This window comes from Ailuropoda melanoleuca, chromosome 5 (genome assembly GCF_002007445.2).
Source record: "Ailuropoda melanoleuca isolate Jingjing chromosome 5, ASM200744v2, whole genome shotgun sequence".
In the NCBI taxonomy this organism is placed as follows: Eukaryota; Metazoa; Chordata; class Mammalia; order Carnivora; family Ursidae; genus Ailuropoda; species Ailuropoda melanoleuca.
The window spans coordinates 66,198,609-66,224,922 of record NC_048222.1 but is presented as its reverse complement, the minus strand read 5'-3'; the positions used below and the strand labels follow the sequence as shown (position 1 = coordinate 66,224,922).

The 26,314-nt window shown below is 41.1% G+C and overlaps 1 protein-coding gene across 1 annotated transcript in view; it reads left to right on the top strand.

Moving 5' to 3' along the window:
• Nucleotides 1-23,113: 23,113 nt before the first annotated feature.
• Nucleotides 23,114-26,314, top strand: part of SPRED1 (sprouty related EVH1 domain containing 1) — a 111,812-nt gene continuing 108,611 nt past the window's right edge. The window contains exon 1 of the mRNA XM_002921506.4: nt 23,114-24,339. Coding sequence (XP_002921552.1) covers nt 24,308-24,339 — 32 coding nt within the window. The 5' untranslated portion in view covers nt 23,114-24,307. The remainder of the gene's footprint in view (nt 24,340-26,314) is intronic.

Genomic DNA, 26,314 nt, shown 5'->3' with positions numbered 1-26,314 from the left:
GTTGTTATAATATTTGGAGCTTTCCCTTAGCACAGAATCACTTGAACAGAATATTAGTAGGACAAAAAGTTGTTTCAATCTCATGCAAAAGTAACAGGATTAAATGTGTCTTTGATGAATGATATATAAAGAAAAAACATTCTTAAAAAAACCCCTCCACTCATATAAAACCATCCAATCCCAATTGGTCATCGTCACTGTGATTTCCTGATCTATGACTTCTTTGTCTCCAACTCCATGCTCTGATTGCAACTGTCACTGAGTCACACAGCCTGCTCTAGGCACGGAGCCAATTTGATTACAACAACTGCTTGTGTGACAGAGAAAGGTGGTTTTCAGGGCCCTAGCAAATGGCTCGCCCGAGCTTCTGACTCTGGGGCATAAATTTTTACTGTCATTCACAAGTTGGAAAATAAATATCCGCCTAACCTAGTAAACCAACAACCTGGAAAATACATATGGATGCAGAGTTCCATAACCAGGACACAGTAGGAGTGATCAGATTGATCATACTCTAGCCTTATGCTAAGCACAGTTGAGCACAACTGTATTCCTCAAGTAGCAATTTAGATGCACTCAATACATTTGCAATCTTACTTTTAATTTCCAGAGTTACAACTATGGCTTGGTCGTTTTCCAATCCCAGGTGCCTAGTACATGATATATGCATAAAACACTTATTTAGTATTTCAAATACTATGAAATAATAAGTCACTTAGAATGAAAATAACAAGTCATGTAGAGGCAGAAATGTACCTGGTAGGTAGCCTCATGTACCCCAAAAGCTGCTAATTCAAGGGGAGGAATCTAAGTAGTCTTTCAATCTTTAAAACAGAATTGTTCTGTTTTAAATTACTCATTTTAGTTTCATGGAAACCAAGCCCTGTGTTTTTTGTTTGTTTTAACTTATCAAATAATATGGTATTCTACTAACGTAATTAAGACAATCAAAAATTATTTATGTAAATAAGATGTCCTAACCACAGTGACAACTGTTCTGGATATCCCTCCATACTTATTTTCATGTTTCTCTGTTTCCTTTTCTTGTCTAAAACATTACCTAGAACATCAAAAGTCTTTAACCTGTTGGAGAGGGGTAAGCCTTTTGCTATATCTTTTGCCCTAACTGATAGTGTCTCTTCGCTTCATTCATATAGTTCACCTGACGAACTCGTATTAAACTGAGTACATAGGCACTATGAAAGAGAAAAATAGACTAAAAAAATGGTAATTGTAGCTACCATCCAATAAACACTTCTTAGGCTCCATTCTTCTGCTAGTGCTTTACATGTACTAGCTCAAACAAACATCTATGGCTGTCACGATTCTTTTTTTCTTTTTAAGATTTATTTACTTATTAGAGAGAGAGAAAGAGCAAGGGGAGGTGGGGCCCGGAGTGGGGGGAGGGGAAGAGGGAAAGAATCCTCAAGCAGACTCCTGGCTGAGTGCTGGAGCCCAGTAAGGGGCTTGATCCCAGGACCCTGAGATCGTGATCTGAACTGAAATCAAGAGTCCGATGCTCACCTGACTGAGTCACCCAGGTGCCCTTGGCTATCACTATTCCTACACCTGCCTTACAAATGAAATTAGAGGGCCAAGTACTTGCCCAAATTCACCAGTCTATGTAGTGAGCTGAAGTTCAGCCCAGGGTTCTCTGACCCCAAAGCACAGTTCCTTCCTGTTCACATGGGAAGATAGAACTAAAGGAAAAGATGCGTTTTCTTATTCTAACCAGCAGTTTGGATGGCAAATGAGCAACGTGTGCCTGAAACAATAGAAATGATTCTAAGGGAATACAAAAGGAAATGTAAGATGGCCTAGGCAGAGGGCTATTTTCCAGTAAAGTAAATCAACTGTCGAAGCAAAGTAGACCTTGGGAAAGTCATTCCCAGGCTGGAAAGAATCTGCAATTTCTGGTCATCCCCAACACTTCCTCCCTCTAGAATATTCATCTCCCAGCTCAGCCAGCTTTTGTGTTTTTGTTTTGCAGCTGGGATGTCCCCCAGGGCACTCTGCTTTCCATAGATTTCTGGCCTCAGTTAAAACTTCTTCCCTCTTAGTGGAGTCAAAGCTGAAGGTTTTCAAAAAGTATTCTACTGAGAAATGAAGGGGAAAATGAACACGGAGGAGGAAGAAGAAAAGGAGAAGGGAGAACGTTAAAAAAAAAAAAGAGTAGTAAAATTACATTTAAAAATATTGTTTACAAATGCCATCTTTTTTTAGTTTTTTGTTTTGTTGCTTTGTTTTTTCTAGTTCTAAGGAAAGTCTACTCAGAGACCTGTTTTTCAATTTTGTTAATTCAAAGATCTCAACTTTTTTACTTTGATTGGGGGTGGGGACAGATGACAGCTAAGGTTTCTTTGTGTCTATTGTGCATATATTATTTCATTATGAGGATACAATGAAAGTGGCATTATTATCAGCTTTTTACAGAACGGGAAACTAAGGTTCAGAAAAATGAAATAACTTTTCCAAGGGTCCTTAGCCAATCAGAGGCAGAGATGAGCAGCATTTCCCACCAAGCTTCTCCCAGAGTTCCACTTTGTGACCTTAAGAATGCTCTTCCTTTTTGTCCAGAGGCACTTCCCCCTACCACTTGGTCCCTCCTATTCTCTCTTCCACCTACAGCTTCTCCAGTAGTTGAAACAGAAGTCAGCCCAAAAGTGGCATAGCTAGGATTGGGGATTAGAGGTTATACATGAAGACTGTCAGGGTGGTTGGGTTCAAAGCTTTATTGGTTTATGTCTGTGCAACTATGTGACCTTGGGCAAACACCTTAACCTTCTTGGGGTGACATTTCCTCATCTGTAAAATGGGGATGCTGCCTTATAGGGCAAGAACTAAATAATAAAGACCTAGGTGAAATGATTAGAGCAGTGCCTGGCACAAATAAACATTGTGTAATTGTAAGCTGCCATTATTACAGAAGTTGTTGTGTGGGAAGGAGTAAGAAATTAGGACTTTAACAGTCTTCTTAAAATGTGAAAAATCAGTACTCACTGAGTCACTCTGGCTGCTGTTGGGTCAACTCACTGTTTTGGGACAAATAATGATAAGCAGGCAAAGTATAGAAAAAAAGGAGTACCCTGGAATTTCCAATGATAATACAATCATTATATTAATCTTTGGAGTAATGGTTCGTGTGAAAGAAAACAATTCCTGTTGTTAAGAGGTAAACTGAAGCATATTAAATTTTTAAGGGTTTATTTGAGCAAAAAATCAATTCAAATTGGGCAGAGACAAACTGGAAGTGGTTAGGAGTGCTTTACCGACAAGAGCTAGAGGAAAGACTTTAAAGAGAAGAGGCAGAAGCAAAGCAAGAAAATTACTTGATTGGCTATAGCTGCAGTGTTTGCTTTATTTGGAAAAGCCAAGTTGACTATTCGTAGTTGGTTGTCCTTAGGTTTTGGTTTTTTAACCTTGAGGTATTTCGGGCTAAGGTTTTGGTTTGCTCCAGCAGGCTCCTATAAGGCATTAGAACCACTTCAGTCTAATGGCCTCCTTGTTTAACTAATTTAGCACTGTTTGGGCCATTTTCTTACTGTGCATATCTCTTTGAGCAAAATAGGAACTATAGATAAATATCTCAGGGCTGGAACAACCTTCAGAGTTGATAGTTAAATGCTTTCACTATACTCAATCAGAGCCTTCCAACTACCTTCCATTGTAATACAGATGTTATGAAAACACACACAGAGGAGGCAGATTGAAAGATAGCCCCAAATGTGAAATATTACCCCAAATGGACTCTGCTCTTGAAGGAAAATGTTATTATTTTATTAAAGAGATATCTATCTAACTATCTATCTATCTACCTATCTCTATAGAGAGAGGATTACATAATTTGGAGGACTGGGGAATAAATATTTTACAGTGATGCCCATTTAAAGAAAAATTTGTTGAATGAGATAGAACTTCAAGACAAGGCTATTTTCCATGGCCTGAAGGATTTAAATGGCTCCTTTTAAAATTAATGGATTTTTTTGTGAGGGAAACTCATTAAAAAAAAGTCGTCAAGTCTTTGACATAAATAATACTCCTTTAAGCAAAATTAATATTTCTAGTATAATATATATCATATAATTATATATATTGAGTTTATATGAAACCTAATTTCTCTCTTGCCTGTAGATCTTTCTGGTTCTTAGAATATTTTGAATGGGGCCTGGGAAATTTCATTTCTCATGAGTTTCTTGGCCAGTTCTATACACACACAAATCTGGAAACCACTGACTTACTTTTTAATAGCTGCCCTAAAAGTGTATTATGTAGACATGATGCCATTTATTTAATCAATCTCCTTTTCTTGGGCGTTTAGGTTCAATCCAGTTTTCATTATTATAAACCGTGCTGTGATGATTATCTTTAAAATAATATCTAATATTTATTGCATGTTTCCCATGTGCCAGACACCATTACTACACATTTATTTCCTTAGGACAAATTCTTCAGAGGTAGAATTACTGAGATAAATTTTGTGTATTTTTAAGATTTTTGATGCCTGTTGCCAAGATGCCACTCCAGAAGTTTTTCTCTGTTGCTACTTTTGAGTGGGAAAACACTGAGGGCTATGTTGCATGAAGACTAGCATTCAGCTCTCAGCTCAGTAGGCACCCACAAACAGTGGCTTATTCAAGATACTTAGAAAAGATACGGCATAATGTCCTGACTCGTGCATCATATCTTAGCTGCTATTGTTGCTAAAAGTAGCACTCCTGAGTGGTTGCTTCCAGGAATGCCTATCCAGGATCTAGCCATAGCTGTCTCTGGTAGTCAAGGGAACAGAAGGCAGGGTGGAAATGCTGGATCCAAGATTATTTTTTGTAGAATTCAATATGAAAATATTTTGATACCAGACGAAAAATAATATGCATTGACCAGGTCAAAGAAATTAAAGCAGGCCTAAAAAAAAAATTAATCAGTTAGGCATCCTGGAGTCATCCAGGGAGTGAAAATTAAATGCCTTTCCTCTCCATCGTTCTTTTCTTAGATTTTTGTGGAATGAAATGTGTGGAGAACTCCGAATCATATCAATTACTTGCTTATGCTTTATCGTAGCCTTCTAGTATAGGGAGGGAGAGAAAAAATCATTTGGAAAGGTGGCGTTTTTCTTTATAAGACCAGTATGAGATGTTCTTGGCTACCAAAATATGTATTTTTAAAATCACAGCAGCAACCCACTATAAGTCTAGCACTGGGAGACAAAGCCATCTTGTTTTCAAAGAAACCTGGTTGATTTAATGAACATAATTAGATCATTTAGGATCTGTATACAAATGGTAAAGTCCAAGGGCTATTCACCTTTGCAAAGCAGAGCAAAAAGACTGGCTTTCACTAAAATGTGGAATTTTGACACTGGAACGGATTTTATAGTTTGTTGGCTTCTCCAATCTTTTTAAGAACATAGTGAGAGTACAAAGTAAAAATAATTTCAATAAACAGTCTAGTCCCCACTCTTATAAATTAGGAAACTAAGGCACAGAGAAGTTAAGTGAACTCCTGAAAGTCACATAACTAACAAATGGAAGGTGTGATATCTGACTATAAACCAAGACTCAATTTAACATCCATTCCTTAAATTTCTTTCCTTCTTGAAGTTGCCAACAAATTCCCAAAGAATTTGCAACTGTTACATTAAATGTTCCTTCTTTGAGGGAAAGTAGTAAATGAGGCATGATAACTACTCACTAAAAGTGTTTATTTTTTTCCTCTCCACCTACAACATGCCTCCTATATGGTGAAAACATCCCTATCCCTTCAAGGACTTTGTGTATGTTAAATGTACTCCTCATGGCTGAGTGTCCATCAGAGCAATCCAATCACTCTCCGTGTGGATTCTAGAAAAAACTAACATTGGAAGCAATTGGGATGTGGGGAAGCAATGAAGAGGCCGAGAGACTGAGATATTTTCTGGAGTTTTTGATAAGGAAGATTTGAGGCAGTGATAAAGAAAGAAGCTGTTTAGAAGAAGGAAGATCTGGAGATGATCTGATTGGTCTAACAAGCAGTAGAGTGAGGACAAGGACTCTTATGGCTGCTATTTACTCTTGTAACCAACCTGAGCACCTGAAACCAGGCCTGACACCACTGAATGCTCAGGAAAGGTCTGTTGAATAAGAGAACATGAGTCTGGTACTCTGAAGACCTGGGATCCAGTTCTGGCTCTCTCACTAGCCTTGGTCAACCCCTGTCTGAGCCTCATTTTCATCAGCTATTACATGAAAGACTTGGGCTAAATTATTTCTGTGTAGATACAGGCATTTTTTTTCCTGCCAAGGTCCCATTTAGTCGGGGACCTGCCCCCCTCCGACTCCATCATCTATGTGGTTACAATGGGACCATACTACTAATCACCAAATTCATAAAATCTAACCCTGTCCATGAACCAGTGTTGACTGGCCCAGGCATAGGAACTCCCAAGCTGGGCCAATGTGAGTTTTTTTTTTTTCCCCAAGGAATTTCAGAACTAAAACCAAAAGTTAATATCAGCCTTCTTCTGGTGGCTGAAACAGAATATACAAACCTGCAATTGGTTGCTGGCCACATTCTCCCAATTTGATCCGAGTCGTAGAAATAGCCAATAGATAAAAGAAGCAGACACGGAAGTAGAGCAAAATGACAGATACAATTTTTAAATCCACGATCCTTAGGCCCAATGCATTCCTGTCCTTTGTGTAATTAGATACCTTAAAATCTTCACATTACATTCCCCATTTAAAAAAACTAAATTAGCCATTTAGCCATTAAATCATCTAGTAATTGAGATGAAAATGGTTACATCCAATAGATGTGATATCTCTTTCATTTCTAAAAGTGGAAGATTTTAAGGATTATGGTGCCTGAAGGTAGCCAGATAGGAGCATTATATTTTGACAGGAAGCGGTTTCACTGGAGCCGAATAGAAAACAAGATGATCTGTTACAATACTTCTTGGGGTGGGGTCAAAGGAATAGCTTCACTCAGGACATCAGGGAGTTAAATGAAGAAGCTTCTCGCCTAAGTAAGAAGTTAAGTCTTGGAGAGACAAGACAGACTGGATATTATTTCCACAATCCCAGGAAAGCCAAATGACAGACTCCTCTGTCATTAAAAATTTTGATATTTTGGGGCGCCTGGGTGGCACAGCGGTTAAGCGTCTGCCTTCGGCTCAGGGCGTGATCCCGGCGTTATGGGATCGAGCCCCACATCAGGCTCTTCCTGTACGAGCCTGCTTCTTCCTCTCCCACTCCCCCTGCTTGTGTTCCCTCTCTCGCTGGCTGTCTCTATCTCTGTTGAATAAAGAAATTAAAAAATCTTTAAAAAAAAAATTTTTTTTGATATTTTGTTCGCCTCGCCTCAGTCCCAGCTATGGAGATGGGGTGCCATGAGCACAAAGGGTGAAAGTGAGGGTACTGGTAAAAAGTGAAACAGGAGAAAATTCAAGAAGCTTTAGTGACGTCTTAAGTCAAATTAAATCAAGTAACTAAATGGCATGTTTAGAATTTGCCTTTTTGCATAAAATTCATGTCCCCAAGATTTTTTACCCTACAATAGAATAGCTTTTCGTTTTCACCGAGTGACCCCAGCATGTATTCATTGAATGGTTATCATGCAACAAGCACCGGAGAGGAATTAGAAGCATATTTCCTTGGGACTCTGAGATAAAAGTCTTCGTGATCCAATGCTGGGAAGCTTTCAATCTTGTAGTGCTGTCAATCTATCTGCCTTGTCGCACGATGTTTTGATCTTGATGATGACAAAGGGGCAGAAGTCCCCTTCCCGCCACATTCTGCATGCACTTTTCTCATGGATAAAAGTTGTATTCTCCTGTCAATGTTGTGTTATTTGGTTTTAAGTGTGCATCTGAACTGGGATTCTTATCTAATACTGACCTGACAAAACCATTTCTCATGGAATCTCAGAAGAGGCACTGAGAGTCGAGGTCTCCTAGTTTGACACATTTAGCAAAGAAGAACTGACCCCATTACTCCAGTGGTCTCCAAAGAGGGTGGGAGAATCCCAGGAAGTATTAAAGATGATGATCCATGGAGGTGTAGGAATAAAATATTAGAACTTTTATTTTTACTTATTCTGTATCTCATTCATTTTAACAACTTTATTTTGGAATGTTTTATAATGAACATAATATACTAATATAGCAGTAGATGTATATAACCGATGTGTTGATTTTATTTGGGGCTGTATTTCAAAAATCAATGATAGGACTATATTCCATTCCTTGAATGCTCTTAGGAACAGGGATGATGAAATAAGCAGAACAATATTGCACAAATAATTCTAGACTTGTTTGGAGCTAGAGAACATGAATTCAAATCCTGGTTTGCATCTTACTAGCTTTGTAAGCTTGGGCAAATAAGTTCACCTTCTTGAGCCCTCACTTTCTACATCTGCTAAAAAGGTATGTGAGGCTGACATGAGGTAATGAACATAGGATGAGCAGAGCATCTGGAACATAAAATTTTAAATAGCATATAAATCTCAAATTGATTATTAAACTGATTTTCTGAGACTCTCTAAATGTATCACATTATTAACTGACACATAAAAAGGCAATATTCAAATCTGTAAAGTAAGTTTTCTTAAGATAAAGAATATTCATCCAAATATCCTAGTCTAAGGGTATTATGCTAAGCAAAATAAGTCAATCAGAGAAAGACAATTATCAGATGATCTCACTCACATGTGGCATTTAGGAAACAAAACAGGATCATAGGGGAAGGGAGGGAGAAATAAAACAAGACAAAATCAGGGGCACCTGGTTGGCTCAGTAGTTAAGCGTCTGCCTTCAGCTCAGGGCATGATCCCAGAGTCCTGGGATCGAACCCCACATCAGGCTCCTCCGCTGGGAGCCTGCTTCTTCCACTCCCACTCCCCTGCTTGTGTTCCCTCTCTTGCTGGCTGTCTCTCTCCGTCAAATAAATAAATAAAATCTTAAAAAACAAAAAACAAAAACAAGGCAAAATCAGAGAGGGAGACAAACCATAAGAGACTCTTAATCATAGGAAACAAAGTGAGGGTTTCTGGAGGAGACGGGGGTGGGGGTGGTGGTGGATGGGGTAACTGAGTGATGGATATTAAGGAGGGCATGTGATGTAACGAGCAGCAGGTATTATATAAGACTGATGAATCGCTGACCTCTACCTCTGAAACTGAAAATGCATTATATGTTAATTAATTGAATTTAAATAAAAAAATAAAAAATACACCAATTTTTAAAAAAACCAACAAATATCCTAGTCTAATTATTGAGTAATAATTATTCCTTAGGCAGTGTCACTAGAATAAAGGATTTCCTTTCTTTTCTTCTATTATTCTTGCCCCCAAAACACATGCTCAGTTTCATTTCAATCCATGGCTTTATAAAGAAATACCCAAATAACATCATTTGTAAAATCCTCTGCAGGGGAGCCTGGGTGGCACAGCGGTTAAGCATCTGCCTTCGGCGTTTTGGGATCGAGCCCCACATCAGGCTCTTCCGCTGTGAGCCTGCTTCTTCCTCTCCCACTCCCCCCGCTTGTGTTCCCTCTCTCGCTGGCTGTCTCTATCTCTGTCGAATAAGTAAATAAAATCTTTAAAAAAAAAAAAAATCCTCTGCAGTCTTTCATGGCCAGAGGTAGAAAACTCTAGCGAGAAATTGTCCTCAAATATATCGGATTGGACCTTTATATAATTTCTGTTTTACACCGTTTTGTTTTTCCATGAATGGCTTGGCCTTAGGCCAGACAGGAAGGAGTTGTAAGGAAAAAGTAGAATTTGGCTAGAAGGAAAAGTTGCAGTTGTCTTTCTATTTCTGTTAGGGAACGACTTCCCATGCCACTGAAGAGAAGCTGTATAGTTTGACCTGGGTAGCATTGCCTTTCAGAACAGGGGTCTTAACCTTGACACTGTTGGCATTTTTGACCTGGATTGTTCTTTGGCGTGAAGGTTGTTCTTAGCATCCCCAGCCTCTGCCCATTGATGCCAGTGGTATTCCCTCCCTCACCCCACCCCTCTGCCCCAGTCGTGACACTGTGAACTAAAAATGTCTCCAGACATCACCAAATGTGCCCTGGGGGGCAAAATCGCCCACAGTCAAAAACCACTATCATAGAATCATCCCCATGACCTTTTCTACTATGTTCAAGACGAAGTGAGTCTAAAGAATTAGGGAGAAGTTGAAATCCAAATCCAATTTTTACAATGTTTCTTCTAGGATTTTTTTAAGGGCACACTTTGTAAACATTTGATCACTGTCTTGTATTATGCCTAAAAGCACAACTCCGACAGCCTGTGTAGAGGCGATCCCACCTTCCTTTGCAAGAGCAGCCATCTCTACAGTCTTTGTGAATCTGTGAAGTGCAGCACAGGAAAACTCCAGGATAAGCTCCCAAGTTGGAAGAAGTTAAGTCTGAATATAGGGGTGAACAGGTTGCTGGGTCAAGGGCTAGGGAGTTCGAGGAACACCAGACCCATAATGCAGTGCCTCTGTGACCAAGCCCATTGAACTGGTAATTAGGGTGAGAAGGTAATTTTCCCTCTTTCTTGCCTCTCTCCTCTCCTTCCCTCTCCTTACTTTTCTTTTGCTTCAGCTTCTTTCTTTTCCTTCCCTCCTTCCTTCCCTTTCTTCGCTCCCTCCCTCCTCTCTTCCTCTTTCTTTCTTTCTCCCTCTTTCTCTTTTCCTTTCCTTTCTTTTCTTATCCTTCACTTCTTTGTTTTCTCCCCTTGTCCATGTCCTTTTTCTTCTGGTTCTTTTCCCCTGTTACTATTCTAGTCAACATGGTCCTGCAAGTCAGGCATTCTGGCTGTGACTGGGGCTCTGGAATCAGATGGCCTGAGTTTGAATCAGGGCTCTGCCACATTTTTGCGGCGAGACCTACTCAAGTTAGTTAACACTATGTGCTTTCATTTCTTCATCCCTAAAACAGAGATGATACTAATCACAGCTATCACATGATGAGATTAGCATTTGTAACATACATAAGCACATGGAACAGAGCCTGGCATGCAGTAAGCACCCAATGTTAGCTATTATGATTCTCTTCATGTCCTCCACCCCAGAAGAAAACTGTACCACAGTTTTATATAGAAGAGTCCACTTTGGCCACTTGTATTTATCGAGAGGGTCGTTGTGTATTATTGCACTGGGAGAGGAGAAAGTTGGTGTCTGTCTCATAATACTTTTAGGAATAATCCTGGTTTTGTTTAACACCTTTGTGCTGGGGGATCATTATGGACAAACGAACATTTTATAGTAATAGAACATATGCACTTCCACTGAATTTCTCCCTAAAGTCTATGTGTTGCTATTGCTAGTCTGAATACAATGGATACAGTGTTTCTGTGTGACTGGAAAAAAGGCAGATTTTAAAAGTACATAAATAAAAATAGAATATAGAATACAGGAAAGAAAATTTAAAAGTCTTTATAAACAATACTTTTCTTTTTTATTATTTTTGCTATAGAAGAAAGTGGCTCACGGAAAACCATGTGTGAGAAACGAGTATATTCATAATGGTTACTTCATAACAATATTCAGCTAAGGGTACAGCTAAGGAAATTGAGACAGAGAAATTAATGAAAAACAGATGGATTATGGAATTCACTGAAGAAGAAACATGAATAAAATGAAACCTAGTGGTTAGGGAAATGCAAAACAAACAATAAGATACCATATTGGGTGGCCTTACACTGGCAAAAATTAAAAGAGATTGTTAATATCCACTTTGAGTGAGGGTATAGAGAAAAGGGTACTCTCAAACACTATTGGTGAGAAGATAATTGATAAAAAAAAATGGAAGAGTATTTTTGGGAGACAATTTGGCATTATCTTCCATTATTTAAAATGTTCATTCTTTTTGACCTTGCAATTTCACTTATACAAATCTTTCTGTGGGAAATCTTCACCCTTAAGCCCAAAGATAAGTGCTCACTAAAGCATTGTTTCTACTAAAAACCCCCAAATCTGGAAACAATCAATGATTGATGTCCATTTATATAGAGAAATAGATAAATAAATTAGAGTATACCCACATTGTAAAATACTACATAACCATTTAAAAGAATGAATACTAATATTGAGAATGTGCATGGTATGTTAGAAAGTCAAATAATATACAAAATTTGTTTTTATTGTGTGTGTGTAAATACATAGAAAAGGATCTAAAATTACATATTCTAAACTATTAATAGTAGTCACCTTTGAGACAAGTGAAATTAGAGTCCTCTTACAACATTACCTTACCATAGAGTTCTAAGTTTACAGTTCTAAGTTGTACAGCTAAAACAAGCTTTTTGTTTTAATTTTAAAAGTCAACAAAAAAGGCAGTTTGGTGTTTTTGTATTTGCACTTGGGTATTTCTGTGAATGTATATATAAAGTTTACACTGCTGAACTTCAACTCCAATATATCTGGTTTGAGGTAGCTGATTAAGTCTTGGGATTTCTTCATATTGATATTAATTATTTTGTACCTCTTCATATTACTGTTTTTAATGCACATCATGACCCAGGTTCACATGAGCTCCCTTCGTATTTTGGGAAGGCGATGAGCAACTTCTACTTGTCAACACTGTTGAGGGTACAACACCAGACATTTTGGGAAGATAAAAGAAATCTTAGAAAGCAGAGATCCTGTTTTCTTAATTTGATATTCAGGACATATACTAGAAACCTAAGAATACCTTGTGGATTAAAATAAACACACAGAAAAAAATGTCCAGTATAGAATTTTTACATGCATTCAGAAAAGAAAAGAGAAATGGAAAGCCCAGTGGGAACGACATTGGGATGGATGACATAAGAAGCAGGACAGGTGGCCTTGGGCATTTAGTATACTAAAAGCAACCAAGGACAGTTCTTGAACTGGAAATCAAAACAAAGTGCATTATGTAAAAGATTATTTTCTTAGAGCATTTCAGTACTAATTAGTAGATTGCCGAAATAATCCAACAGGGCCTATATAATGAATAACTGCTGGACAATACAATTGAAAATAAATAAACCAGCCACATAAACATCCATCAGATGCACTCCCTGGGGAAAATGAAGATAGGTATTGGTGAAAGGGGTAACATATTTAAATAGGCTGAGGGTTGGATCCTCCCAGGGCTTCATCTTCAGCATGCTGAGCTTGTTGTTATGTAAGTGTGCAGAAAAGAACCAAACATTGATCAAATCTCTCTTAGTTCCAATTGTCCCTTTGGAGGTTGAAGTTATACAAATAAACAACCATCAGCATTTTGTTTTTCCTATTCACACTATCCTTGAACACATGGATGAAGCCATTTTCAAGGATGGTTTTTCATTTCATTGTTCTTGTTTTTGTTTCACAATAATGTTTTATGGTAACTCACTGTGAAAAAGTAGAAAATATAAATATATATTGGTCTCTGTCCCCAGTTCCTGGCACAGAACTCCTAAAACCCTTGTAATTTCCTAAGTGATAAGAACACTAGGAGCATCTCTTGTTCTAATATTTGTCTTTGACCCTGTCCCTGACACAGACCTCCTAAAACCCTTGTAAATTCCTAAGTGATAAGAGCATTAAGAGCATCTTTAGTTCTAATGAGGTGACTCTGAGTAGCTTCCTAGATGGCTTCTGGATGGGGGCTGGTCATCAGAAAGACCAAACCATGATTAGAAGCTTGGAATTTTCAGCCCTACCCCTTATTGTCCACAGAGGGGAGAGGGGATAGAAACAGAGTTAATAATTGATCATGTCTACGTGAGGAAGCCTCAATAAAATCCCAATGGTGGCGGCTTCAGGAAGCACCCAGGTTGGCGAACACACATGGGTGCTGGGAGAATGGCAGCTCTGCACCCCTTCCAACATACTTTGCCTGACTCATCTCTTCCAGCTGGATGTTCATCTGTATCCTTTATCATATCCTTTTAAAATAAATTGGTAAACGTAGGTAAATGTTTCCCTGTGTTCTGTGAGCCACTCTAGCAAATTACTCAAACCTGAGAAGGGGGCTGTTGGAACCTCTGATCTATAGGCTGTTGGTTAGAAGCACTGGGCTTGTGACTGGCTTCTGAAGTTGGGGCAGAAGCGGGGGCAGTGGCGGGGATGGAGAGGGGGGTAAGTTTTATGGGACTGAGGTCTTAACCTGTGGAATCTGATGCCATCTCTGGGTAGATGGTATCAGAAGCGAGTTAAATTGTAGGATGCCCAGCTGGGGTTGCAGGGAAATACTTGGTGTGGGGAAAACCTGCACCCATTTGGTGCCCAAAAGTAAAGTGTGCTGTGTAGAAGTAAAGGAGACATGCAGGGGAGAAACGCAGTAGAAAAGACCTGGGGTCTTCCCTACACAAAAGGGGGAAAGCGGAGTTTCTTCCTAGATGCTCTCCTACGGTTAATCCTCCATTTTATGTGACACAAGTGAGTTGTCCCTACAGGATGTCACTCATGACACTTCTAGCACTTACTGTGGGAATGGGAATTTACCTAGTTACATCTTCACTAGACATAAGTTCCTTGCAGTCAAGTACTGCTTTCGTTTTATCTCTAGTACTGAGCCTGGCATATTTAAGTAACTAATTAGTTAATGAATTCTTCTGAAACAGTTATCATCTGTGACTTTATCAAAGACGGATCCTTTGAGAGTGGTCCTTAGGGACCTAATAAATCCTCTAATAAATCCTAATGATAGTTTTCTGAAAGTTCTCTCTATCCTAAGTACTGTTGGTTTTGTAAAAGAAGATCAATATCAGAAGTGAACACCATGAAAAAGAATTTAAAAAACCAAGAAATGATTATTGTTAGAATTAAATGAGTTAAATTCAAGGGATTTCCAAGGAAATTTGATATTGTAGCTATATGAAAAGTAAAGGATAAACTGGGATCATACATAAATAGAATTTATGAATTTGAATGAAAGTTTGGCCAAATCTCTAATGTCATTTATATATTTGAATGAGTAGGAAGGAGCTTCAGAGATATAAATTCAAAATACAAATTAAAAGTTGTCCTTTTAGAATAATAAATTACCAGTACCATATAAAATAACATTTAAGAAGCACCTACGAAACATCTCACTTTACAAGTTATTATACAAAAATAATCTGACACATATGAAAGTCGGGGTTTTAGAAAAACTTGGAAACAATGGATAACTAAATATAGACATTAAACAAATACACAGTTAAGAATAGTATCATGGGACGTATCAAGAATAACCACATTTCTAGGATGTAGACTAGACCAAATAGTGTAGGGCGTAGCAAGCAATTTTATTTTCCCAAATCAATTCTAGAAAGCTCTATGGAAAATATTAGGAGACATACTTAAAATAAGCAAGGACAATAAGGCAGGTTAAGAGAGACTGTTCTAAGTCCTTGGCACAACTTGGCAGGGGCCCCAGAAGGAAGACCGGGATGATCCAACAAAGGAAGGAAACTTGAAATAAACAAAGATTGGCTAAGACCCAGAAGACACTAAGGGTGTGAAGTGTTTTAGCTTCCTGATAAAGAGCTTTAGAGCTGAGGGCGGCATTCGCTAGTATGAAGGACGGCCAGTGTCTTCTTAGGATTTAAAAATCTTATGGAGAAAGAAAACATCTCTGTCTGGTAAGGTAAAGACTGGCCAGATGTCACTGGAAGTTTTCGGCATCTAATAATTTTTAAATACAGAATTCTTCATTATGGTGTATATTTAGATTTTCTTATGCAAACCTATTAAAGATACTATCACAAAATTCCAAAATGGACATATTTGGGGATGCTAAAAAGATTAGTGTCATTAGAGGAAAACAACAGCAGTTATTTTTATTACTTGTCATGGCATTTATTCAGATAACATCTTGTATTTTCTAAATGTTTCCTTTTGGTTTTCCATGTCTCCCTAGCTAGATTGTAGATTTCTGGAGAGCAGGCTTCCTCCCAGCGCCTAAAGTAGTCCTGAATATTCTCTCACCTACATGTCTTTTATCCATCCTCTCTCTAGCCCCTGACCAATGCCCTAATTTGCTCTTATGTAGACCATTGCAGCAGCCTTTTACTGTCTTTAAAATTTTACAATATATCTAGGAAGACATGAAACACCAAAAGGAAACATTCAGATAACACAAGATGATATACAAAACAGATCATAAAAATAACTGCTCTTTTCCCTCTAATACTGACAATTCCTTTATAGCTCTCCTTCTACCCCGTCACCTAAACTTCTATATTCTTGGAATTATAACTGCTAAACTATATAAGTTACATATATAAACACACACATACATTACCAACACAGGTAGAGGGCTGGAAGGGCCAACTCTGTATGTAAATGTAAGGTCTTCAGTTTTGTTTTTAAGTTAGAGTAGAGCAAACAGAAGTTTTAGAAAAAATGTGATGTTTTAAGATCTCCTGCGTGGCTTGTGGAGAACTGCCAGGCTTTATACATGCCCAGTAGGGTGTGAAGAAGCCTAATTGAAAGCGTGATATTGCAGAGTAGAAAAAGGAGGAAACTTTCAGATAAGTCAGAAAAAGAGAGTTGGAAGAAAAAAGGAATGCTTTTTAGGGAAGCAGGGAGATTTGAGAGAAAAGAGGGAAATGGGGAGGTGGGAGGAAAGGGGCAGCCCTTATGGGCACAGACCCCTGGCAGAGAGTCCTGGGCTATATGCAGCTGAGTGCCGTGGACTTGATCTAGGGAAGAGCAGAGACAAGATGCTGAATGTTCCAAATCCTAGGCCAGAAAGAAGAGGATAAAAGGAAATAGGAACAAAAGTCCTCTTCGGGCAGGGGGAGGGCAGAAAAAAGGGCTGAAAATGATGGTGGGAATATCTTACTTTTATATACTTGGAGGCTAGGCAAGCCTGAAGAACAAAACATCTAGTCAGGGTTAGGAAAGGCCACCTATCAGAGACAGAGATTATTTACAGCAGGGCTTCTTAAATTTTAATGTACAGTTGAATCACCCAGGGACCTTGTTAAAATGCAGATTATAATCCAGTAGCACTGGGGTGGAGCCTAAGAGTTTGCATTTCTAGCAAGCTCTCAGGGGAAGCTATGCTGCTTTGAGTAGCAAGGATTTACGGTATTAAATTTGAGCGTTTAAAGCATTTTTATTAAATAAATAAACACATAAATAAATAAATGCATTAGTGCTTCTCAATGGAGATATCTTCTGTGGGTATATCAAAGATTCTAATTATGAAATTAGCCTCTTTTTTACCCTTAGTTGATGGCAATGAAGACATATCTAAGATTAAAAGAAGGAATAGAATATGCAGTTCGAACCAATAATAACATATTCGAAAGCATAATCATTGTTAGATGTCTATATTAATAACAAGATAACTACTTGTGTTGTTCACAGCAACACATCTGCAGACAAAAGTACCCAGGAGGACTTTTTGTGATGGTAGAAGGGTTCTGTATCTCAACTGTCCAGAGTGGTAGCCACCAACCTTCCATGGCAGTCAAGCACTTGAAGTGTAGCTACTATGACTACAGAGTAAGTTTTTAATCTTCCTGAATTTAATTAATTTTAATTTAAACAACCACACATGGCCAGTGGCTACCATGATCATGAGAGCTAACAGCATCACCAAAAGATAAGCTGATGTTGCCGCCTCTGGAACCAAGGGTATAAGGGCATTTATGTACCTAAGTACCATAAGAGGCAGCTGATAACAGCCAAGGGATTTACTCCTCCTTTCTTCTAAAGTACAGTTCTCCTGCCAAGTCATCATCCACAGTAAAAATGACTTGAAATAGAAAGCATACCCACCGAGGAGCTCATCTTTGAGAAGTTATATATAATATCAAAACACACACACACACACACACACACACTCTCTCTCTCTCTCACACACAGGTTTTTAAAGGAGAAAAATTTTAGTTTGAGCTCCAGCCACTGCCTTACTAATGTGTGAACTCTGGCAAGTCACCTAACCTCTCTGTCAGTTCCTAATTCTTTCTGTAAATTGGAATTGATGATAATACTTAGTGAGCGAGGGTGTTAGGAAGGTAAATTCCTAAAGGACTTTCCAAGTTTGATCGTCGTATATAATGGCTAAGTATTACTCACTAAAAGGGAAGTCAAATGCCATATTTAAAACAAAATCCAAGGAATCATCTAGACTCTTTTGTTATAGTGAATTTGTTGCACGCACATAGCCTTGGAAATTTTATGTAACAGATATTTCAATCCTTCATATTTACTGTAATGGGATATAACCTTCAAGGAACAAACATGCCAAATCCATTTGGGAGAATGATGGTAAGGGAGAGGTGCTTTATTTAGTAGTGTGGGCCTGGTAAGCATCCTCCCTGCTAAGATTATGCTGAAAATAAAGGAAATCGCAGACTGCTCATTTCCCTTGTACTGGTTGTAATCTTGTGGAAACTTCCTGTAAAAGGCAGTTATAGCATTAAAAGTAAACTGATTTCACACTCACCGGATACTACCAGACCAACAATTGCAGTCCTTTGGGAGAAAAACAGAATAGCATACTTATCCTTTATACTTTGTATTAGTTTGGAAGAACATGGAAACCCTAGTGATGGAGAAACAGACTCATGCCAGAGGCAAGGAAACTATTTAGAAACATGGTTACCATTTAGTAATTCCACTGAGAGGCAGAGCTCATTAGCTAAGAGACTGGTTACACTAAAAAAAAAAAAAAAAAGAAAGAAAGAAAAAGAAAGAAAAAGAAAAGAAAAGAAAAGAAAGAATAAAAAAGAAAAAAAAAGATTGTTCATTAAACAAAGTATAGCATGAAAATAGAATCAATCCCCTTTGATCTAGGCACATTCTAGCTACAGTTTAGAAATTTAGAATTTTAGGGGCGCCTGGGTGGCACAGCAGTTAAGCGTCTGCCTTTGGCTCAGGGCGTGATCCTGGCGTTATGGGATCGAGCCCCACATCAGGCTCTTTCGCTATGACCCTGCTTCTTCCTCTCCCACTACCCCTGCTTGTGTTCCCTCTCTCGCTGGCTGTCCCTATCTCTGTCGAATAAATAAATAAAATCTTTAAAAAAAAAAAAAGAAATTTAGAATTTTAAAACATCTGCTCAGGGGTAATGTTTAGAAATGGAAATTTGAATATGTATTTTATGCACTGTTAGAATCTCACATGTTGGCATGATTATCTCCTCTTTTGGCTTTTCAAGTATACAGGTCTCTGCTGAGAGCTTATTAGTGCAAGGGGTGGCGTGTGTGAAATGCTGAGCTGCTGTAGTGTTCAGGTTGCAATAGGAAGCCGGAGGGGGCTCTGAATTTCTATCACTGTGTCGGTCAATACAGCTTTGTTTTTATACATATACTGGCTTGGCTATCATATTTCACTAGAAAAGCCTTCATTACTCAAAACGACAGCTGAAGAGAACACCAAAAATATACGAAATGCAGCCTCTGCCTTCAAGCCACTTAACATTTAACTGGGAAAACAAACATAAACTCAGAAAAAGTTGAGTAGAGAGAGAGAATGATCAATACAAGGGTAAAAGGGTAAAGGCAAAAAGAAAAGAATTTGAGAAGATAAAGTCTGAGTTCATTAGAAAGATGATCACTATGGACTGAGCGGTCTGGAAAGAGGGAGAACGCTTTTAGTCAGAGAGCTACGTGCCATCTGCCAGGGCCTCCATGAGGATAGGCCACCTTTGCTGACCTTTGTGAACTCTGGTCTGATACCTACCTAAAACCCAGAACCCACTTGTACCTTCTTAACTGTGATGATGTCCTATACCCGGCAGTTACTTGGCACTTTGTGCTGTTGGTGCATAAATGCTTTTGATAATTAATCATCTATAACAAGTTTGTAAGTGGTTGTGGTTAATTCCTAAAACTGGGGACAATAGTAACGAGAGCCACCTGTGACCAGCCTCTTTCCCACAGACCCACCTAAGAAAACACAACCCAGTAAATACAAGCACACCCCTGCCCTGTTGACCCTGACATGGCCATAGAATCTTTGACTAATGCTCATTGGTAGCTATACCAACTGAATGGAGCCAGAACTTCAGGTGAAACTGTGATCTGCGTCTGTATTTATCTTTTCAAGTCTTAAGAATCCCTTTCCCCGGCTGAACCAGCCCTTTGGCCTTGATAGCCTTAGCCTATGATAGACATTGGGCCACCCTTTTTTGGGTTCTGCTGGAATTGAGGTTCTTAGGTAGGGATGTGTTCAGAGATGGGATGAAAAGTAGTTGCAAAGAAAAGGGGAGAGGACTGTGAAGGGCTAGGAAGGACCAAGTACCTGGCATACTTCTGGAAAAGCAGGGTTGTCAGTTCCATTACAGATCTGCTGACCCCAATCTTGGGAGTGGGGTTAAGGAATCTGCATTAAAGCAGTTCTTGCAGTGTATTAAAAAACATTTTTATTATAGAAAAGTTCAAAAGTGTGAACTAATAAAGAGAATGTGCTCATTATCATTTCATAGCCTATCTTCTTTTATCTCTATCCCTACCTACTCCTTCCCACTCCTCACCCTACTGTTTTATTTTGAAACAAATCTCAGATATATCATCTCATCTGTAGGTATTTCAGTATGTATTTCTAAAAGATGATGACTTTAAAAAAACCCACATAACCATAACACTAATACTTAAAAAAAATCCCTTATTATCATCAATCTCCGGTTAGTGTTTGCTTCCCCAATTACCTCAAATTTAAAAATATTTGTTCAAATCAGGATCCAAATAATGTCTCCCACATTGCATTTGGTCGCTCTATCTCTTGTTCTGGTAAAGATACAGACACTGGGATAGAGTAGTGAGGCCTCTTGAGCTTCGGGTAGCTGCTGACAGCAAGTTAGACTGGAAGACCCCTGGCCCCTGAACCTGAATGTAGGACCATTTCTGATTGTTTTAGAGTAGAATTCTCTGTCCAGACCAAGGCAATTTTCTAAAACGCTGGTAAGATCTTCAACAACTTGGTGAGAAGTGAGGGCTAGAAATGCACCCTTAAAAAGAAGGGCACAAAAGAGTCCTGCGAGTGGTATAGGGAACACTGGAGGCAAGGAAGTTTGGTGACTGTGTCTTGGTTATAGGAGTGGGAACGATCTAAAAAAGCATGAATTTGGGCTATTGATCATATATTGCCCCTTTAGGTAGGTAATGTATGTGAAAGTGGCCAGCACAGTTCCTCGCACAGGACAGCCAAGATGGTTTTCATATCTTCTCCAAAGCCCATCATTGATCCTTTTCCTGATGCAGTTGAACCTCAAGCAGATGCAAATTTCTTCAAAAGAAAAGGAGGCCTTTGCAAGGACCCAACTTTCCTTGTACTTAATCATGACTCTGAGAGCAATCATTTATGGATGGCTTGCTAAGGGCCAGGACATGTGTCCTGCAAGAGGGGAACATAGAAGAAAACCCATAGTTCTTTGTTGAATGAACAAACAAGGCTGTGCTTAACCTTCTGAGCCACTGCCACCACCATGTCATGGAGTGTACTCTCATCTCCATTTTACAAAATCAGAATAAGAGCTAGGATTTATTGAGCTCTCAATCTGTTCTAAGTGTTTCATATATATTATTACCTCATGAATCAGCACAGCAGCTCTATGAATTAGGTACTATTCTCCCTATTTTCCACAGGCTGTGTTTAGGTAACTTGTCTAGAACACACAAATGATAACTGATGGGACTTGATTCAAATGTGAGAAGCCATAGTGGGTAGTAGTAGTAGTAGGAAGGAGAGCAGGCCAGTACCAACACTCCCAGGAACAGGGTCTTCCCAGAAACAAGATAAAAAAAACAAACCAAAAAAAAAACAAAAAAACAAAAAAACACAAAACCGCATGGTCAACAGGGGTGACAGAGATAACCTCTGACTATCACAGATCCCCTCACCTCTTCTAGCCACCAACACTGCCCCTTCCTCACTCTGAGTAAGGACAATGCTGCTGCCCAGACAAGAAGCAAGAGTTACATAAAGAAACCTCAGAAATCAACGGGCTGTTTTTTTGGGCCGCCTGAGTGGTTTAGCATCTTTATTCCTCATTTATGAAGCACCTGTTTAACAGGCAAAACACTGTTTAACAGGCTAGTGTATGCGCTCTAGAAAGCAGCAATCCTAAAACCTCCTGGCAGATGAGGAGTGCTGGCTAGTTCGGGAGCTTTTCCCGCTTTCCTCTTCCTCAGGAATTGTTCTGCCCCTCAAGGTGGCAGGAGCAGCAACCTTTACTCTCCGGTCACACAAACCTGAGAATGAAGAGAAAAGCACTGCACACAAAGCTAGACTCACAGCTAGGGAGATGTGTCAGAAACTTAGGATTCAGTCCCCAGGCCGGATGGGGTACAGGCTGGCTTTCTAGGTAGAAAAGGGATAACAGAATTTGCAGAGCCAGGAGCCGTGAGTTCTCTAGTCCCGCAGACCCTAGACTCCCGGCTGAAACCCCAGCAGGTTTCTGTGCAAAAACCTTTCGAGATGAATGCATACATTGTCCTCCAACAATGCAAAAGTGACAGCTGCCTATTCAATAATCGTTCCGCCTCCGTTTAGAGCAGTTCGTGCCACAGAGGCATCTTCTGCGCTATAGTTATGCAACCTCACTCGCAGCGGGAGTTATTTCCTGTGCTTCTGGCTGCGCCAGATTCATGTAACACGCCTACTCTGGGCTTCAATGGAAGTCGTTCTCCATTAACAACCACTTTAGCTTTCGGAGATGAATGCCCTGCACCGCATACCCCTTGCGCATTAAGAATCCAAGGTATTAAAACTAACTCTAACACACACACACACACACTCCCGCTGTACATGCAGCTAGGGGACTGCAGCAATGCAACCAGAGGGACAGCAGGCGGAGCTCTCTTTGCATGGTCCCTCCCTCTAACCCCCACCAACTAAAAATGAACTCATGCCAGTTCCATTCTTTGCTCTGCAAGGAAAACACACACACACACACACACACACACACACACACACACACACACACACACACACGGCAAAACAGAGCAGCCTCCAATTCCCCCCTTGACCACACTGTCATTCCAGCCTCCTCGTTCTAACAACCCGGATATTCCAAAGCGAGTAACGGGGAGTAACGGGGAGTAACGCGTCGCAACAATGCAACCTCCCAAGCAGCTCCCCGTGCAGCTCACACCCCCGCCCCCTTTCGCAGCGTGCCAAGAGTTTGGAGCGCGCGCACGCACACCGACACGGTGTCTGACGTATCCCTCCGCCTCCCTCCTCCTTTCCCCGCTCTGTGGCTCGACAACGATTTGGGAAATGAAGGGAGGAGGGAACTACTTTCCTGAAACTTGCTATGCTGCACACGACTTCGAGTTGCAGTGATTCGCCCGGAGGCCGCAGCTCTTAGCCCTACCCACACGCTCTCACAGCCCGGGTACTGCGCTCGGCAACCGCGCCCCGTGCCCGCTCTGGCCGCCGGGGCAGGCTGGCAGCCGGGAGAAGTCGCCAGGGACTACTTCGCCTCCTTCTCCCGTGGGCGCCCCCGGTTCGGGCAGCGGCGGCGGCGGAAGGAGCGGGCGGCGTGAGCGCTTCCGCCGCCCCCCTCACGGCTCCCCTCCGGCGGGTGTGAGGAGCTTGCCCGCCGAGCTGCTGGTGGGCACCGGCTGGTGGGGGACCTGCGGCTGCTCTCGTCGCTCTCCCGCTGCTTCCCGGCACCTTGTTTCCTGGGCGCGTCCGCTCTTCTCCGACCGGGTGGGGGAGATCGGCTCGTCTGCCCTGGCCTCACACGCTCCCCGCCGCCCCCTCCTCCCCCCTGCTGGAGGCGTCCCGGCAGGAGCGTGTCTGGAGGAATCCGCCGCCGCGAGGCCCCTCGCCCGGTCCTGCTCGTGCCTGAGGACCGCCCCGGTCGCCGCCGGGCGCTAAGCGGGCAGCCGGCGGCGAGGTGGGAGATGGTGGGGTGGGCTCTGGCAGGACCGCGCCGCCGCCGCCCGGAGCCTGGGCTCGGCACCCTCCCGCCGGCCCCCACCGAACGGAGCTCTGCTTCCTCCTCGCCGCATCCCTGAGGGAAGCGCCGCCTCTGCTCCCGGGTTCTCCGCCCGCCCGCTCCTTCCTGGCCGGACCCCGTCGCGCTCCACCCCGGTGGCGGGAGGAGCAGCTCTCCAGTCAGCCTTCGCAGCCCCTCTTCCTTTTTTCCTTTCCACCCACCCTCCCTGGCCTCCTCGGATCCCTTGGCTGGGCGCTGAGGCGGAGGAAGAGGCTGGGGTCGCCACGGCGGAGGTTGTTGCCGCCACCCCCCTGCGGGGGTGGCCGGGGTTCCCGGCTGGGGGGGCACCGTTCCGGGTGAGGCATCCACCATGGTGAGGCCCCTGAGCCGCTGCCCCCGCGCCCCCCCGGCCGCCGCTGCCTCCTGCCCCTCGGTGCTGCTGCTGCCTCTCCGCCTGCTGTTGCTCCTCCATCTCCAGATCGGATCGCGGTGAGGGAAAGATGAGCGAGGAGACGGCGACTTCTGACAACGAGTAAGCGCCTCATTGATCTTGATTAGTACCCCCACCCCCATCTTTCCAACCCCTCTAAGACTTGGGTGCCGGAAAGCTTGCAGGCTTGGAGAGTTCAGTGCATCTTGTTCCGGAGATAACATTTGATTTCTTTAGTCATTTAATGGCAGCCCCCTCCCCGCCCCCCCCCCCCGCATTTAGTTGCTTACTTCTGGGGGAGGGTATTGACTGTTGGGGTGGGATGGCAATCGTACATCCATGAGATGGAGTAATGTGGACGGATCGTGGCGGGGTAGAAATTACCTCTTTGCCTCGAGGACCCCTGGCCTGTCCTTTTTCACTTTAGCATACCAGTCAACATACCCTGAATATCCGTCCTGCTTCCTTTATAGCTATTTTACTTGGAAACTAATGTGTGGGAGCACCTCCTGCAGCAAACTGCTCTTGAATCTTAATTCGATGAGTCAGTGACTCTTAAATACCGATTAACGCCCCCCCATTTAAACTTATGACCTGTAAGCTTCATGTAAAAAATGGTATTAGGGAAACATTTTTAGAATTTAATAACATTAAGGACACTTGGAGTGTGGGAGACGTTAAACTATTATATTTTACCTTTGCGAATACTGGGCATGTCTTTATCAGGGGCATGGAAGAATATTGAATGTTAATTTTTATGCATCAGCTGTATTGAGAAGCACCATTTACGTTGACTTAACAGTATTTACATTGCTGAATATGTCGATGACTTCATTCATTAACTTCTGGAGTGTCATGGCTTAAGTTTTTGTTTATTTGGGCTGTTTGTTTTCCAAACGAAATACGTTGCCTTTTAAATATTTTGCTTTAACGTAACGGCTGCCTGAAAGAATAATGGTGCGGTAACAGTTTTTACTGAGACCGGATTTAATTCCGTGCAGAATATTTGCATCCGTTCTCTTGTAATTAAGTTCAAGTTTTATTTATCCTGGAGGGTTGGAAAGAGTTAACAGAGTTAGGACTAGTCCTAGGATGCATTCCTTTAAATAAAGTGCATTCCTCGAGTCAGACCTTTTTGAGAGAACTTTAAAATCCAAAGCCTAGGCCTGTTTAACATAAAATAGCTTGAGAAATGCCAAGCAGCGTTTCGCCTCAAACCTCCCCCCCCCCCCCCCCCCAACACACTCTTCTGATGAGCGGGTGTGGGAGAAGGTAGATTGCTGCAGTGTCAGTGCAGTCTAGAAGCAGAAGTGGCCGCCATGTTCTCTCTCTTTTTGTGAATCGCCCTCATTTGCATAGCACACTCTTCATTCATAAAAAAATAATTAAACATCCATCACCTTGGACATCTTGAAAGGATTTCCCAGGACAAAAATTCAAAGCTTGACTGTCTGTCTTCATGTAGATTTTTGAGTTCAGGAAGTAAGGAGAATTCGAAGTTACAGGTTAAATTCAAAAACATACGCACACACAAACAACTACCCCTGTTCTCAGAATGTTGACACAGTTATGTGGGAAATATCAGTTCGGGGAGGTGCTGGGATCACGTGATCGCCTCCATTCATAAAATACCTGGCTGTCCATTCACAGTGCAGTACACTGTCTCACTGCCTTCCGCAGATTAGACCTACTTTGAGAGGGATCAAGAAGTATCTCAGATAACGTTTAGTTAGGGGAAAAACTGCTAAAAATCCTGAACGGAAGGACAATAATTTTTACTGGTATCTTTTAAGAAAGTAGCCTGGATCAAAATGTCAAATTCTGTTTTAGAGATGGAAAAAGACTAATTACCATATTTAAAGTAAAATATTAATATTTCCTTTCTGGATGCATCTAACAGAAAAACAAATGGGGGAATGTGAATTGACACATGCGTAAAATATATTGTTTCTAAATGGGCTCTTTTTCTAATACTTGCTATGGACAAACTAAGAATGCAGGTTTTTCATGTTGTGATACTGGTATATGATACTGCTGTTACACTGAAAATGAGTAAAAATTCCCAGTACTTTAATCC